Source organism: Geotrypetes seraphini, chromosome 17 (genome assembly GCF_902459505.1).
Source record: "Geotrypetes seraphini chromosome 17, aGeoSer1.1, whole genome shotgun sequence".
NCBI lineage: Eukaryota > Metazoa > Chordata > Amphibia > Gymnophiona > Dermophiidae > Geotrypetes > Geotrypetes seraphini.
Genome location: NC_047100.1, coordinates 21963021 through 21981545, shown reverse-complemented (window position 1 = coordinate 21981545; position 18525 = coordinate 21963021). Strand labels below are relative to the sequence as shown.

Below are 18525 nucleotides of genomic sequence, written 5' to 3'. Positions count from 1 at the left end.
TTGAGGCAGATAGAGGCTTTTATCTCCAAATCAGGAAATCTTAAGATGGCTGCTCCGGCAGTGATTTTTGTGCTAAAAACGGCCAATGGGAGCTATGCTGAGGATCAAACTTTAGTGATTTTAGGGGTAAGGGACCCAGGTATTTGCCCTGCAACCCCAAAAAATAACCAATTTTACAGGCCCTTCCCCCCAATTTCAGTTTTAAGGCTGTCAGCCTTGTACTCGCTGTGAATTCAGGTGCTAGGAGCTGCAATTAGCTTACTGGGAAACTTTTGCCTCAAAGAAGCCTAGAAACCGGACTCTGCCTGCTTCTTCAGATAGCCTCTCAGATCCCACAACTCCCATCGGACCTCACGCATGGAGCTGGGGGAGGAAACCCAGTTGGATAAAACTGCCATGGAGCCACTCAGCCTGCGCTCAAGTCCACTGCGGATAGAGCCTGGCTCCCAATGAGACAGTCCCTGATCTCCAAACAGTTAGTGCAGACCAGCCAAGTGGGCGCACTGCCAAGCAGTCTGCTCCTTAGCTAAACCTTCTGACCTCAGTCTGAGTTCTCCCACAGCCAGAGAAGTCCCAGAACTAGAAGCCCCTGCAGCACTAAAAGCCTCACAAATGGATAGGAAAAAACCCCAAAAAAGAAACACGAGCAGAAAAGACTGGCTCATATCATCTCATGTGTCAAGAGAACTGGAGGACAGTTCAGAGAGATGGGAAGCAGAGCAAAAAATTATAATGAAGATCTCTACATGAATTTTCACGGGAATTGATTGGCTACCCAAAGGAATGATGTGTCTGTTGGTGCCAATTTTTTTAGGCGCAATATATAGAACATAGCCCAAAGTGGATCTGCTTTTGGTATGTATTTCAAAATGCAATAAAATTTTTAAAAGTATATTAAAAAAAAACCCAATATTTTATAATCAAAGATTAAACTGTATAAGTAGCCAATGCAGGTGGGTTAATAATGGATGGCCATGGTCAAGCTTATAGGTGCGGCACATGAAACAAGCAGTCATATTCTTCTACAATGTCTGAAGGTGTTTTAGAGACTATATTCCAGGTTACCAGAATAAGTGACTTTGCATTAGGTCAGTCTAGAAGGTACATACACATGTAATATAGTCTTTTAAGGCATCTCCACTACAATAGCTTTTACTGCATGCAACTGAAGTAAAGAACCAAAACCGGTTTTGACATTAGATATATGTTGCCCAATACACCCAAAACCTTAAATAATGAAACTTCTCACAATTTTCTTTTTTGTCTGTTCAAGCATAATATTGTTTCCGAGCCTGGAAAAGCTTGCACCCAAGATCTAGCATGGTACGGTGGGAAATAATTCTATACTTTTCAAAAAATCCCTGAAAAAGTCCTAACCTCTCAAGCTTCCTTCTTTCTCCCTCTAACCCCCTGAACTCCCAAATCAACCTGCTGTACTCTTTTTTTCCCCAAAAAGGACCAGAAATCTTCCTTCTTTCATTCCTCTAACCCCTGAACCCCCAAATCAACCTGCTCTACTTTTTTTTTCCCCAAAAAGGACCAGAAATCTTTTTGTAAAACACCCTCTTTAACTCTTCTGTAATCCGCCTTGAACCGCAAGGTACTGGCGGAATAAAAATCTCTAATGTAACTACTTTATCCAAGAAACAGGATTTATAGTCCTTTTTGACCTATTAATCCTGACCTGCAAGAAACATTCCAATACGATAAAATTATAAAACTATTCTAGTCTGCTGTGTACAAAAATTTCCAATACATATAATTTTAAATATCTAACCATGCTTTAGCTAGTCCAATAAAAAAGGCTATCACCTGAATTCCTTGTTTTGTTCTATTTCTTTTTATTTCTACATATTAGCAAATAAAGGTAACAGAATTATTATTTCCTAAAGTAATAATCTGAATTTAAATATATATATATATATATATATATATATATATATATATATATATATATTATATTTCCTCAGCTTTTGTCACTGACGCTCCAGACATCATTTTCACCTTGAAATACTCTGTTGCTAGGTGACTCATGCAGTCTGCATGAACTAAGGGAAAAAAAGGAATATTTAGTCTCAAGAACAGGCTTATGAGATTGTTTTGGACATTCATGTCTCTGTGACAAATAGCTTAAGAATATAACTTCTGATTGCTGCCACAACCTAGAACACTGCACCAAAAATGCATTAGTTCCTATAGTCCCGAGGTTACTGTATTTCCTGTGTGCAACTGTAAACTGCATAAAAGAATTGTTATGGAAGATCATGAATGGATGTTGGCTTTAGGCTTACATATCAATGTACCATATCATTATCCAAACATTTTTATTGCAAAACTCTTTTATTGGTCAAAAGCACAATCCAAATCAACAAACCAATAAATACAGTGAGACCAAATTTTCAATACAAAAAAAAACAAACCCTCCCCCCCACCAAAACAAGACAAAACCAGCACTTAAAATGTGAAACATCGACAAAAAAATCCTCTTGCAAAACCTTCCACATAGCCCTGGATATATGTTAGCATATATTTTAATATAACCTGTGCTGTGTCTTGCCACACAAGCAGACGTAAATTCAAGCCTATGTAAATTCAACTCTGCATCGCTGGACACACACAACCCATGTTCGACTTGTGGTTACCCCATGGCCAAGCTCATAATTTGTGCATCAGCCCCCTAGTGTTTATAAGGCCTGTCTACCTTTGTTGCACACCCATTGGGTAAAAAAAAAAAAATAGCACTACAGATTGATTAATATGAAAATCCAACGCCATCTTTGATAAAAACCTAGGGTCGGGCCAAAGAATTCTGCTACTGCGAAAATGTGGTGCTCCCCGGAGAAGCCTGTGAAGCTTGCTTACTCTCTAGTCCAGGGGTGTCAAAATCCCTCCTCCAGGGCTGTAATCTAGTCGGGTTTTCAGGATTTCCCCAATGAATATGCATGAGATCTATTTACATGCACTGCTTTCATTTTATGCTAATGGATCTCATGCATATTCATTGGGGAAATCCTGAAAACCCGACTGGATTGCGGGAAATCCTGAAAACCCAACTGGATTGCGGCCCTCGAGGAGGGACTTTGACACCCCTGCTCTAGTCCAAATGTACCGCTACTTTTCGGATCAAGTATTTCAATCCTGCCAGTTCAATGGATTCAAAGCGTAGTTATGTGCGTTTCATGCGGCCCAACCTATGCTCCATTCAGATTTCACCTGTGTGAATACCCACCTATGAAGTACCAAAGATATAGGTGTACTTACAAAACAGCTACAGCTTATGTTGGAATACTCTTAGATTTTGCCATTTGAGAAACACACAAAGATATAAATTAGCCTTCCCTTCCTTTAAGGGAATTAAATCTGCTGGGAAGCTTTTGTTTTTAAGTTTGTAGAAATCTGGAATGAACTTCCCGACTCCATTAGGTTTTTAGGCCAGCTGCAATTATTTCGTAAATTCCTGAAAACTTTGTTGTTCTTGCAATTTTTAAATGGTTTAACTACAGCCTCAATGAAATGATAATATTATAGTTATTTTTCTTATGTACTTTAGTTTTTAATTAGTTCTTCCTTCTCTTATGTTTTCTGCTATGTACTCTAGTCTTAATTATATGTGAACCGAGTTGAGCTCCGCTGGGAGATGACCCGGTATATAAACCAAAGATTAGGTTAGATTAGAACAGTGACATTTACTGCCTAATTGTAGGCAGCCACTTATATAAATTACCTCCTTTATAGCAAAAAACAAAACCCAATTAAGGCCTTACCGTAGTGCGATTGAAATGCCTGTGGTTTTATGACCTGATTGCAGTGGTTACACATCACCAAATAGAAATCATCATGAGATGGGCAGAGACCAAATATTGGCATATCTACAATAAATAAGAAAGAGAGACTTAACAAACATACAGGCCCCTAATAAGGTCACCATATCGACAACATACAGCATATAAAATGGGAAGAAAAATCTGTGCAAGACCTGTATCTTTAGGTAGGTTGGCTCCAACCTCTCATCCCTATTTCAGAATCTTCATATTGTATATGAGGACTCCACGTAGGGTAAAGGGTTAGGGATTTGATAGACTGCTTTTCTGAAGATATAGTCAAAGCGGTTTAATGTATATATTATGCGCAGGTATTCTCAATGCCTCTAGTGGGCTCACAGTCTAAATTTTGTACCCGGGGCAATCAAGCGTTAAGTGACACAAGGAGCTGCAGTGGAAACTATTAGCCATTGGGATACTCTTCCTCTCCAAATGTAAACCATGACACTATGCAAAATTAAGGAATTTTCTCTAATTTAACCCCCCCCACCTCCCCCGTTTGGTTTGGTTTATTTATATCCCACCTTTATCCAAGGCGGGTTACAAACTACATACAAAAATACATCTAAAAATATAAAACAAAAAATCAGTGACCAGCACCTTTCTGTCAGCAATCTCTATTCTTCCTTGTTCATTGAATCTCATACCCTGTACTTCATCAGGCAAAAGAGGTGCCGTTTAAGTAATCTCTTAAAATTTTGTATATTTTGTTGTTGACGAATATACCCAGGGAGGCTATTCCATTCTCTAGGCCTAATACAGTGGAAAGTACTATCCCTGGATGATGTAAGCCTCAGCTCTCTTATAGACGGAATATGCAGATCTAATTGTTCTGCAGACCGAAGCGAACGAGACGGAGCCAATGGCAGAATGTTCTGGACAAGATGTTTGGGAGCCAGATGGTACAGTTAACAATAACTTGCAGCGTGTCCTATCCCTCACCATCAACCAGTACAGGCTTACATAATATTCTGTCACATGCTCCCGTCTTCCTAATCTAAACAAAGTCCTGACCACTGAATTTTGGGCAATCTGGAGCGCGCTTAGTGCCGACCCCGGCACCCCCAGGAGTGCCAAACTACAATAAGAAAAGCCTAACTTTGCTTCAAAAAAGGGGGGGCCTTAATTTTTAGTCAGCAGGCAAGTAAACTCCCAGGAGAAGGACCCAGAGTTAAAGAAGGGTGGCACACAGCAGGCTGGCTCCACAGATCCACCAGAGTTTCTCTGTGAAGCAGCAGTCCAGCACTGTGGAACTGCATCCTTTTCTCCACCAGGGGACCACCAGAAGGGGGTCTCAAGGTACTGAAGCCACCGAACCAGAGAAGTAGAGTAACTGCAAGAGACTTCTGCATGGATTGTTGCACAAATTGTAAGTAAATATTTCCCCTATTTTGCTAGCTCTCAGGTTAAGGGAGTGGAGAATGTGCTCAGAAACGTTTGTGGATTTTTGCAACTCCCGGATTGCAGGTTGGGATTGAATACCTAGCGTCTGGAATCTGGAAGGGACATAACAGAATAGCATAGGCTTTAAAATCTGGTGACAACAAGAGCAGATAAACCAAGGGGAAATATTTAGAAAAACTCTTATCCTTGTGGAGAACACACAGCATAAAGTCCAACACAGTCTGTGTTTTGTTCATGCAAAGGCGGCAACAGGGGCTCAAAGAAATATGAGGGAGTAAAACAAACTGTACCACCAGTTGCTATGAACCATAAAATCCATAAGATGGCAGTGTCTCACAATAAATCCAACTAAGCAGCTGGCCATGTCATGGATTTTATGGTTCATACCACTTTGAGCCCCTGATGCAGCCTTTGAATGAAGAAACACGGGCCGTGTTGGGCTTATTTATGTTGTTTGTCCTCCACAAGAACAAGTGTACTTCTGAATATTTCCCCCTTGCTTATCTGCTCTTGTCGTCATCATCTTGGAGTTTGCAACCACCTGCCCTGTGGCTTTCTTAGACTTCAAATCCGCCACGTTTCACAAATTTGCAGATTGCCCACAGTTCATAAGAACTGAAGTGCTACAAATGGTACCAACTCAAGCGTGATAACTTCATTTCCCACCATCTACACAACTATTCGCTACAAAATGACAGCCTTAACTATTAAATAACTGAGGAATCTAGGACAATTGTGCACATAAATTATTGTGAAGATTTCAAATACCCTTTTAACAAAGTGATACCTTGAAAACTTACAGTGTGTACCATACAAATTAACCTTTCATGAGCATATAGGCAGTATTGTCAAAGCATCATTCTATAGACTCCGTCAAATTCGATCCCTGTCACAATATCTTTGTTCTAAATCATTAAATATTCTTACACATTCTTTAATAATTTCCAAAATCGATTATTTCAATGCCCTTTTTAAGGGAATTGCACAAAATGAAATAAGACGGTTACAAATAATACAAAATACTGCCATTAAACTAATAACAAAAAAGAAAAAATTTGATCACGTGATGCCACTTCTTAAGAACGCTCACTGGCTTCCAGTAACTCATAGAATAACATATAAAATATGTCTACTTACCTTTAAAGCAATGTTTTTTAAAACTCCTGCTTTTATTTATAAAACACTGATACCCTATTCCACAAATAGAATATTGCGGTCTAACGAACAGCATTTACTGACAATTCCATCTCTTAAAATTATAAATACTAGAAGACAATTTATCTTTTCTGTTACTGCACCACAAATGTGGAATTCCTTGCCAATCTACCTAAGAAAAGAGCATGATATTGAAAATTTCAAGATTAATTTAAAAACGTTCCTTTTTAAAGACGCCTTTGATTAATAACTTATAATCTGGATCACAATAATTCAATAATTTAAAAAAAAAAAAAAAAATTCCCACCTTATGTTTTTCCCCAACCTTCTTTTTATTATATTTTGTAGTTCTTATCCCCTTTTCCCTTTACTCATGTTTTGTTAAATATGTATTTAGGGTTTTTTTTGTTTTGTTTTGTTAAATATGTATTTAGGGGTTTTTTGTTTTTTTTTTTCTCTTTTAAATTAATTTTTAAGGTCATGTATAATTAATGTTTTAATTTCTATTTTTATATTGTAATATTAACTATTTCTATTTATATATATGTATGTTCATCGCTTTGAAAAAAAAGACTAAGCGATTAATCAAAAATTTTAATAAACTTGAAACTTTAATAAACTTGATACTTCATCTGTACTGAATCTATGTTAGCCTGTTAAGCAAGCTCAAATTTTATGGGAAAAGTAAATAGGCAGAGATGCCATCAGGTCAACAGGAATGAATGCCCTATTGCTTTGAATAAGATACACAAGTGTCACAGCTCATAATCAACTTCACTTAATGAATGAGATCATAGAGCAGCCCAAGAGCAACTGTATGTATTAATTACGGTTTACTGAGATTTGATTGTTTTTTTATTAGAATTGCTATTAGAATTATTATTATAGAGATGTTAACTGTTTAGTATTTTAGGAAGAAAATAAAATTTAACTTTTGCTTTTATTCTTTTCTCTCCTATTTTAAATGGAGTTCCTTTCTTAATGTATGTGTATTATATATTGTACATCGCTTGGATCCATTTTTAGGCTGTTATGCGGTATAGAAAGTTTTTAATAAACATAAACACTGCTTATACCAGACACAGGAAACCCCTTTGCTTGGTTTCCAAGGGTGCAAAACTTGAACTTCCTAATGTTCCTGCTCATTTACAAGAAGAAAACTAACATTTTTATTACACAGTATGAGCACTTATCGGCAAGTACCTGGAATATTTATATCAGGGGTATCAAACCGCAATTATAAATGGCCACAAACAGGTCTGGTTTTCAGGAGATCCATAATGAATATGCATACAATGGAGGTAGGGAATGCAGACTGTTTCATAACCTTCCAAAACGACAAGTTTGACACTCCCGATTTATACTGATTTAATCACCGAATCACACCATAAGATTACACTTTACCTACGACCCAATGAATTAAATGTACATTGAATGTTCATACACCTGAAAGAAATTACACCAACCTTCTCTACAGAGTCTCATGGCTTCACGGTGTTTCATGAATTCTTTAAAGCTGTCATCCAGCTCAGCACCTAAACAAAAATAAATAGACATGTGCATTATTTTATGGTCTCTTACATCCAGTGAATTTGGGATTACCCCATTCTGAGAGGCACTGAGTGAGATTGTTAGAGTCGCATGCCTACCATCATTCCTATGAAGTTTAGCAGCATTCACCCAATTATTCCAGGGCTCTCCAATCATTGCTTCTGGACTGGGCAGGGATCTGCATTCCCCTGCTGGGTCCATTGTTACCATTGAGTTTTCTCCCTGGTGATGCCAAAGCTGCAGCTGCTGCCGGGCCACTCTCCGCTGTTCCCCTCTGACATTGTCCTCAACCCTGTCCGACATTCTCTATGCTAGAATGTTTAAAAAAAAACAACAAAATCATCCATCACCATTTCATCATCACAAAGGTGGCATTAATTCCACAGAAGTGCAACACAACCATCCTAATCTCGTGAAATAAATACGTGGCAAGATGATACATGCTGTGTGCGCGCCTTAACTGGCACAGTTCTTCAACGCTCGGAGATCGCAGGAAAAATTATTCACGCCTTGAAACCAAACTACACAGCAATGAAATAATGTACTCGTATGTCATGACAGACACGTTGATTTCTAGGAATGTAGCCAGTCTTCAGCTAGTCAGAATGCTCCAGTTCCAGAACTGCCAGGTAATAATGACCTGTCAGAACATTACAAAAACTGTTTCTTTAGGCTCTTATGTCATAGACTGGTGATTATTTGTCAGGTGCACAAGAATTATAATATACTGTTAAGCTTAGCAGTAGTTTTAAAAAACAACGAGATGGGGGTGATCCCTAAACATTTTATTTTTATATATATATGTCCAAAAAAATGTAATTAACGCATTTTGTTTGTTCACAAGGCTAATTTTATTCCTTTATATAAGTGAAAAATATACAAAATTTTAGTTAGTTTAGGGATCGCCCCATCTCGCTTTTTTATTTATTTTTTTTTTTAAACAGCTGCTAAGCTTAACAGTATATTGTAATTCTTGTGCACTTGACAAATAATCAACAGTCTATGACATATATATATATATCACACACACACACACACATATATATACATACTTCCTGAAGCTGCCGACTTTGGGGCTTCCCCTGCTGGCTCAGCTGATAGCAGCTCGCAACTATCAGCTGAGCCTGCAGGGGAAGCCCCAAACAGCTGAGTGCAGGGGAAGCCCCAAAGCTGGCAGCTTTGGGAAGTCATGCCAGCTCAGCTGATCAGGGATTCCCCTGCTACGATCAGCTCTGCCGGCAGGGAAAGCAGCAGCGGCAGGCAGAAGAAAAAAAAAAAAAAAATTAATTTTAAGTGATTAGTAGTACTAGTAAATTTTGAGAGGAAGGATGGGAGGAGGAGCTTTGCCTATCTGCTCTTCTGAACAGGTACCGGGCACGGTTCCTCCCTCTTTTACCATGGCTGCTCCACACGAATCGCATGCATATAATCTGCATGCTATTCGTGCAGAGCATCACTCAGGAAAACAAAAATCGTTCCCACCATGGGGGCATTGTGCATCGGGGCCTTAGTCTTTAGTCCTACATGAACATTTTTGGCTAACCCAGTCTAACAAGTGTCATCTTGTCTGTATTCTTCTACCTGATGATGGTGTAGGAACAGTGGCAGTCTTTCTAAAGAGTTCTTCCAGGATCACCTGTCTAATTAACAAGGGTTTCTGTTTCAGTAGTCTCTCTTTGATCAAGTACGCTGCCATAATCTCATGCTCACCGATAAATGCACATTATTCCATGCCAGCAATTAACCGATCACACCTTTTCACCATATCATCTATAGGGATTTGTTTTCCGGGATTTTCAAGGTCATCATCACTACTACCCTCAAGCTTTTCTTTATTTAACACCGTTTTGGCAATCTTGCCATCACTGACAGAATGCACAACAGGTGCATCTTTGTCAATATTCAGCACTTCATTAATAGCTAACAGAAATTTTACTTTTCCACAAGAGGTTCTTAAGATGGATGTGCAGAGAAAGTGTCTTGAACCAGTAAAACTTCACAGTTCTCCTCCAGTTCAGCTTCTCCACAAGCTGTTGCTACTGGCACAAAGTTGTTATGGAGCCAATCACTAAATGTTTCTCTGGTTACTCATGCTTTCTTGTTAGCATAATAGTCCACAGGTAGATGACATACGCCCTTCAAACATCAGGGATGTTGGTTTTTTCCAATCATTACCAACTTTGTGTGTATCTGCAGCAATGGTTCATGCAAGAACAGTTACCCTGTCATTTATGTCCTTATCCAGATGGTACTCATTCATCAGCGTTTTTCTAGGAACACAGCACCAGTAGTGAGCTGTTTCATCAGCATTATAAATTTGTACAGGACCAAGGTTCCATTAGATATATTCTTAGCAAATTCATCAATGTAACTTTCAGCTGCCTTGTAATCAGCAGAAGCTTTTTCACCAAGCTTAAATATCTGCAGCCAACCTTCTGAATATTCACAATCCCCGTCAATATTCAGTTCTTGATGGTATTTTTGGCTTGCTGAATCAGTGAATGGCATGCATTCACACCTTCTTTGCCAAACCCACTCAATCAGCACATGATCTTAATCTTTGATTTTTGCCCTATGCAATGTTTTCCTGGTTTTCATTCATTTCTGGTCATCACTCTCACTGTAAAACTTCAACAGCTTATAACTTTTTGTTTTAAGTCACATATGGTTGTTGTTCCTACATCATATTCTTCAAGCAGCCATTGTACAGATGCATCTGCATCAAGCTTCTTCAATGCCTCAACTTTCCTATGCTATTGACAGAGATAAACGCTTCCATTTCTACTTCGCACTGCAACTCTGAGTGGAATCTGCATATCTCTGCCATTTTCCAGCCCTCTGATCTTTTCTGCTTCTCACTGCCACCCTGGAATTTGCAGATCTCCACTTTCCAGTCCTCAGACTTTAATTGTGCAAGAGATCAGGAGAAACACATGCATCTGCATTAGTTTCAGCATGTGTCGCGTCAAATTTCAGTTTTCGGAGCTTTTCGGTTTTCGTAATTTCAGATATAGGATCTTGTACCCGTAATACTTTGTGGGTGTGCAGGGGGACCCTGAAAGCATGTGCCTCAAATAGAGAGGCTTAATAGTTAAGAGCTGGAGAGCTTCCAAGTTACTCAGTTCCAGGAGAGAGATTCTGAACTAGTTCTAGATTTTTGCAACCCTAGCCCGATACATTATGGGTCATGAAGCACTGATTTTACTCGGTAGTATCAGGGACTACAACTAGCACACTGAATCGGTATGTGAAGTCAACCACAGGACTGGCCAAAGAGTCTTCGCACTGGAGCTGGGTAACTTCATAGCTCTGCAGCAGTAAGACAAAAACCAAAGAAGTTGGGCAAATCATTTTCGATACAAACCAGAGGTGTCGAGGACTAATTGAGGTATATATTTACAAAGTTTCATGTGTGAGAAAAGCTTCATAAATAGAAGCACCAAAATTTTATAAATAAATCAAGTCAGTATTAGAATAGCATTCAAAGAAATGTGTCCAGGAAACTTAATGGTAAGCTAGATAAATTTCCCAGGCTGAAAACTTCTCTTTTATTTATTATCCACAAAGGTTCATTGGTAAGAGTGAATTTTCAAAAGGAAAACTGTCCACATTTTCAGAGAGAGGCACTTTTTCTCCTATTCCCCCAGAATATTAACAAGTTCCACAACTTTCACCAAAACCCCAAACAGGGCTTAGCTTCTTCCTATGCTAGAAGCCTCCTCATTGACTGGATCCTATCACAGCCTTGCACTGAAGGAGGGAAGCACTGGAGAGCTAAATTGAGAAACGTTTCCAGATACTTTAGCAATCATTCCGACTTTCAGCCTGGAAATTTACAAATTTGTAGAATCCTTAAAAAAAAAATAAAAAAATATCCAGACAGCAGTCCAAGGCTCCCAAGTCCTCAGTACATATGACAGCCACCCCCTACTTATGGGCCCAAGGCACATGCCTAATATGCCTATGCCTTAATCCAGCTCTGCTAATACCTACCATATTTTTCGCTCCATAAGATGCACTTTTTTCCCACCCAAAAGTGGGTGGAAATCTCGGTGCATCTTATGAAACGAAGGTACAAATTTTTGTTACCCCCTCCTCCCCGTACCATTGTAAAACCTGCCCGCTGCTGCCGCACCTTCTTTTTAAACCCACTCGCCTGCTGCCGCCAGAGGCCAGGATTTTCAAAACCCACGTTAAAAAGCGACGGTCTGCTAACGCAGCCGTTTCGATACCGAATCTAAACACCCGAGACAATCTTAAAAAGTCACGCATGCAAATAAAATCAGCGGACAGCAACGAATATTTCCTACATTTGCAATTGCCCATCACTGATGGGCACATGTGCAGAAAAACGCCGTTTAAAAAAAAAACCCGCTCTCCTGCTACACTATTAGATGAATGGAAGGGAGAGGAGGGGAGAAGCAACGTCGACTTTTTTCAATCGCGCATAAAACATGCCTTTCTCTCCCAAAAAAACTACTATAATTCAGGTAAATCTTGTAATTTGTTTTTAATGTAAAATTTAATCAAGACCATAGCCAGAAACACACAAGATAATGCCAACAATTTGAAGCCAAGCTGGAAAATCCTACACAGGAGTTCTTAACCAGTGACGCCTGAATCCCCAGGTCAAATGGAGTACGGAGAAGGATATTGAAATCTAAGGCAAATATTCTTTTAAATGTTCTAAGAAGAGTGAATGCAATTATCTGTTAACTTTACTCCAAGCCATTGCTCTATGCCACTCACTCAGCTCTGCGGAATTTTATCACAATGGAAATATTTTTTTAAAAAAACACAAGAAACCAACAAACAAAAACGCTCACTACTATACAATATACTTAAAATATAACCAATAGTATTAGCTATGTTCAACCCCATTTTTTCCCTATCTGCAACAAACCATCAACTACTTCTGAAGATCCAAAATGGCCTCGTTTTCTCCCTTTTACTAATTTGTGAATTTCCTCGTTTTGGAACAGCCGTTTCCTTTTGCTCAGGCTTGTCTAATCTGTGGTCTGCAGACCATAATCTGACCCTCGGAAGCCTAGCAATTTTAGAAGTTCAGATACGTCATGCAATTCCAAATCTCATGAGACTTGAAAAGCGCTAACTTCTGCCACTATGCAGCTTGCAAAGAGCCATGTCGTGATGGGGAAGAAGGAATCCAAGGGAATGGAAAGAGACTTGGTGAATTTTTTTTTTTTGGGGGGGAGGGGGGTACAGAGAGATTGATTGAAGGCTATTTTACTAAACATATGGCAAAATATGAATGCGTGTTTTGGCCCTCCAAATAAATGAAACATATAAAACGTGGCCCCTAATAAAAAAAATTTGAACAAGCTTGCTTTTGCTTCTTTGCGCTGAGTAGAGATGTGGATTGTGGACCCATAAGCACACATCAGCAGATACAAGGCAATACAAGAAACAAGATAAATAGCTCAATGGAGAGAGGGTTTTTTTTGTTTTTCCACTTGATAAGTCACTAAATGAACCAAAACCCTACCTGTTCTTAAATTTGAGAGGATCCTGTTTGGATTATCAGTTGATCTTCATTTGCTTGGACTGTGAAAGCTTTCACTTCTAAATTATGTTTAAATCTGAAATGGAGAACGAGATATATATCAGTATAGTGTCAATCTGCAAAATCAAATGACAGTGTGCAGATATTGCAAAAACTTCCAATGACTATTTTTCAATATTGCAAAGATTCTACTCCTTAATGAATGCGGTTTATATGCAAAGTACAGCAAATTCAAAGGTGGCTGTATACAGTATATGCTGAACCTGGTCAACAAGGAAATTAATCTCATTCAGAACCAGCTTATCTTGGGGTTCAATGAAACCTGCAACTCAACTCTATTAATACATAATCAGTACAACAAGAGCCACCACTGAGTTTTGTAATACTGTATATACTCGAATATAAACCTAGATTTTTGGCCCCAAAATAGGGTCTCGGTTTATACTCGAGTCTTAGCACTACTACTACTTATTTCTATAAACACTGAGACATATGCAGCTCTTACATTAAACGTGTCAGAGAGAGTCCCTACTCAATAGAGCTTACAATCTAATTAAAACAAATCAGGACAAATAAGAGTTAGAGAATTTCTCAAAGAGGAAAAGATACAACAGACATGGACCCACTGCAGGCCTCTCGCCAGGTCTACTTTAAACCCTGCTGGTCCAGTGGTAAGCCAGGGCAAAAGCGATCCTCCTATGCTCCTGCCCAGTGGGGTTTAACTATTCAAAATGGTTGACACAGTAACCTCACGAGATTGTAATGGATTCGGTTTATATTTGAGTCAACCTTATCACCCTTTTTTTTTGGGGGGGGGGGAAGGTTACCTCTGTTTACATTCAGATGGGTTTATATTCAAGTTTATATGGTACTTTTGGGAAGGAATATGCAGAATATACGTCTGAATTTTTTTAGGACTACCAGAGATTTTATGCTTGCCTTCTGCATAACTATCTTCCAATATTCACCAGTGATGATTTAAAAGCATCATTTCTCAACTTCAAGACAAGTACCCACAAGTTGATCAAATTTCAACCAATACCTGGCTTCTAATCGGCAGAGAAAAATTTTGAAATAGATATGTCTACACCAGATCTGGCAGCTTACATTCTAAAAACTGACAGTCTAATCACAAAACAGAAAACAAATTTATTTTTTCTACCTCTGGTCATTTTTCTAATCATGTAGGTCCCAGTTTCTGGTTTCTAGGTTTGTCCGCTCTAAACTCTCTTGCCAGAGTTTCCTGTCTATTTGACATGTCTTTTCTCTCCATCATTTATCTCTCCTCTGCGTGTCTCTTCCCCTTTCCCAGCAGAATCTCCTTTGTCTCCCTCTACCCACCGTCCCTCCATCTCTTTTTCGGCCTGCCATATACCTTCCCTCACCAACCCCCATCTTATTAAATGCAGGTACTACAAATAATTTTGGGTAGAGCTAGTCAGTAAAAATAAGTACTGACTTCAAAATAAAAACTTGCAGTGTATTGGGCATATTTTTCATTTGACAATTTTATTTTTTTTTGTCAGGTTTTTTGTTCAAAGGATGTTTCTCTATGAACAAAGTTAGGGTTGATTCTCTACCTAAATCAAATGTCTTTTAGATTCACTATACATTGGAGAGTCAGAGTTGCACAGCAGAAAAATAGAGAAGTCGATATCAAAGATCTAATTACATTACAGATTTCTATTCCGCCATTACCTCGCAGTTCAAGGCGGATTACAAAAGAGTTATAGAAGGTGGATTACAGAAGATGTCTGGTCATTTTCAGGGAGAATAAAGAGTAGAGTAGGTTGTTTCTGGGGGTGGGGGAGTTAGTTAGTGGAAGGAAGGAAGAGGACTTGTGGTGTTAGGTCTTTTTCATGAATTTCTTAAACAGTATAGTCTTTATTTTTTTCTGAATGTTTTGTGGTCTGGGGTCGCTATCAGTAGATTGGAGATTTGGTTGTCTAGTTTTGCTGCTTGAGTGGCCAGGAGGCCATCATATAGTTTTTGCCTTTTAACTTCTTTGATTGGAGGGTGTGTGAATGGCGTGTGAGTTTTCCTGTGTCTGGTTGAAGCGGTTTGGATGAGGTGGTTGTTCAGGTAGGTTGGGTTGTCTCCATTTACAATTTTAAATAGTAGACAATAGAATTTGAATAGTATTCTTGCTGGAATTGGAAGCCAGTGTGAATTGAGGTAAGCCTCTGTAATGTGGTGGTGTTTCCTCAATGGGTAGATGAGTCTAAGTGCTGTGTTTTGAATTGTTTTGTTATTGTTGCAAGGCAACAATTGTTTGACTAATTGACTAAATAGAAAAAGAAACTAAAATTGGAGTCAATTCTTTTTGACTGGACTAGCCTTTGAGAGCTCTGCTCCTTTCATCACATCAGTTTATGGGAACTACTGTACCTACTCCAACCTATTATCAAATCGGAGAAAGTCAGGATGCTTCTTTAATTTTTTCCAGTCAAATTAAATTTGGAAAAGGAATGATTTTAGTAGCTGTTCCCCAAAACAATTGGGCCACTGTTCTTCTCAACCAAGGACAACAACAAAGGGTTCAAAGATTCACAAAGCATGGAAAATTAATTGCCATCCCTCATACATGGAAGCAGGTCTTTCTTGGATCATGTTCGCAAGAAAACTTTTGATTTCCTTAATAAAGAAGCCAGGAATCTCAAAACATATATGAAAGTACAGTAGTAATCACTGAAGGCCTCTTTTATCAAACAAATTAGCACAGGCTGGCGCAGTGAAGCCCACAGGGATTTGGTGCATCCGCCATGTGGCACTTGATAGTGTGGCTTCATAAAAGAAGCCCTTGGGCCCTCTACTATCAAACTGCGAAAGCATTTTTTAACGCGGGGAGCCACACTGAATGGCCCGTGCTGCTCCCGACACTCATAGATTTCCTATGAGCGTCGGGAGCAGCGCGGCTCCCCACACTTAAAAATTGCAGTTTGATAGAAGAGGGCCTAAGTCTCTACTGCAGCTGAATACCACATCATTGAAACGATGTCAGGTCAAAACCGCGGAAGACAAAGGTGTGCGCCGACAACTGAGCTCAGCGCGGAGGCGCGCGCCAAAGAAAATAACTGTTTTTAGGGGCTCCGACCCCCCCAATTTACTTTATACAGATCGCGCCGCATTGTGGGGGCGTTGGGGGGGTTTGGGGGATTATAACCCCCCACATTTTACTGAAAACTTCACTTTTCCCTAAAAACAGGGAAAAAGTTAAGTTTACAGTATAATGAGGGGGGTTACAACCCCCCAAACCATCCACAACGCTGGCGCGGTCTGTATTAAGTAAAGTGGGGGGGCTCCCCAACAAACCACCCCCCCGGAGCCCCTAAAAACTGTCATTTTCTTCGGCACGCGCCTCTGTCTTGCGCTCATTTGTCGGCGTGCGCCTTTGTCTTCCGCAGTTTTGTCTATGAACCCATTGAAACAATCCTGCTTGAAAATCACTACCCTTTAGATTCTGCAGTTAAATATTAACAACAGATTTAAAAAAAAACCAACAAAAAAACCCACACATCTATCCATTTAAAAACCTTTTGAATAGCAAAACCTTTTTTTTTGCTTTTTTACTATTCAGAAATTTCTTGACCTTTTTCAAAATGGCAAACAAGACCCCTTTCACTGGGCTAATTGAGTATATCTGTGACAAGCTTTTTGAGTTATATTTCATCACATCTAACTTGTTTGCTGACCTTAACATGTGCATATTTTATGGGAACTGCAGGGCTTCATACTATCTGCCGAATCCTATACTGTATTTATGAAATGTGTAACTAAATATTGTTTTATGCATTCCTGAAAACGTTGTGTCAGGAGGCTCAGAATGAGACTGGAATTCAGAGCAACAAAACTGATCGGCGGGGAACAATATTTTGACCATAAAGCTTCGACTTGCCTTTCAGATAGCCGTTTTATCTTGGCCTTTATTTTCTACTTGTTTCCAATGTTGGTTTCATACACAAATAATTCATGGTATATCATATACCGTGCTGCAGCAACAATAACAAAATACTATAAATCTAAAAGAAACAAACGATCTAAAGAAGGTATCGCCTCAGACTTTGAGAAGAGTTTCTGGTTTATCCCAACAGAATATTCCAGAAAAACTAGAGTTATATTGTGTCATTTGTGCTGCAATTTATATACTATGAAAGAGCAAAATATCTGTAAATTAAACAAGAAGCAGCATACATTAGTACAGGACAACGAGGTTTTACCGTGTTTATATTGGACTTACAAACAGAAGGAAAATCAGCAGCCAACCAGCCAACAAAAACAAAGACATTGATTGAAGGCACCTTCAAGTTTATTAGAACTGTTGGAAATGTATTTTTTGGCTGGTTACAGCTATATTTTATGAGTCAAGAATCTTGCATGTAACTTATTAATCAATGCAAAATATTTTTGCTATAAAGCAACGTTTTAGGCACATTTCGCTTCAAGCGATACTGCCTGTTCTCAAGAATGAGTTTGTCTGTCTGGCCATCTATACAGATTAGCTTAGTCTGAGCACATACAAATAAAAGTCAAACGTTTAAAGACTCGTTTGTTTATAATCTGCCTTTTATCAAAGCGGAGTATATACAACACACAAAGTTGACTTACTACATAAAAATATCATAAAACATAAAATTTCACACATTATAAATCAAATCCATAAAATCAATGTGGTTATACAACCATCAAATCATTTTTTCCATAACAAACTGATCATATTCGTGCATCTTCCTGACTTCATATGCAATTTGCTTGACATTAGTTGTCTTCTTTTCTATTATTCCATAGGTTTCACCTCCTCTTATACCCTATGCCGTCTATAAAGATTTTTTATTATGTTAAGATTGTTAAATAGCATAATATGTACTTCTCTTTGGATTTTTTTCTGTTGAAAATTGTCTATTGCCTATCTCCAAATTGATCTTGTACTACACCGCCTTGAGAGAATTTCTTCAAAGAGACAGTAAATAAAATAACAAATATTCTTAGGAAAAAAGTTTTCAGTACAGAACAATTTAGAATAATTTTCAAAGTGAGCATATATTTTAATTAAAGTTTATACTATTCAAACCC

General features: G+C 38.7%; 1 protein-coding gene across 4 annotated transcripts in view; it reads right to left on the bottom strand.

Moving 5' to 3' along the window:
• ATXN7 (ataxin 7) overlaps positions 1-18525 on the bottom strand; it is a 108061-nt gene that overhangs the window by 64958 nt on the left and 24578 nt on the right. For all 4 annotated transcript variants that reach the window (XR_004537350.1, XM_033926174.1, XM_033926172.1 and 1 more), the window contains 4 exons: positions 13438-13531; positions 8030-8242; positions 7847-7915; positions 3765-3869 (listed from right to left, as the gene is read on the bottom strand). Coding sequence is in view for 3 of the 4 variants with exons in the window: in XM_033926174.1 (XP_033782065.1) it covers positions 3765-3869; positions 7847-7915; positions 8030-8234 (379 nt within the window). In the remaining variant the exon portion in view is untranslated. The remainder of the gene's footprint in view (positions 1-3764; positions 3870-7846; positions 7916-8029; positions 8243-13437; positions 13532-18525) is intronic.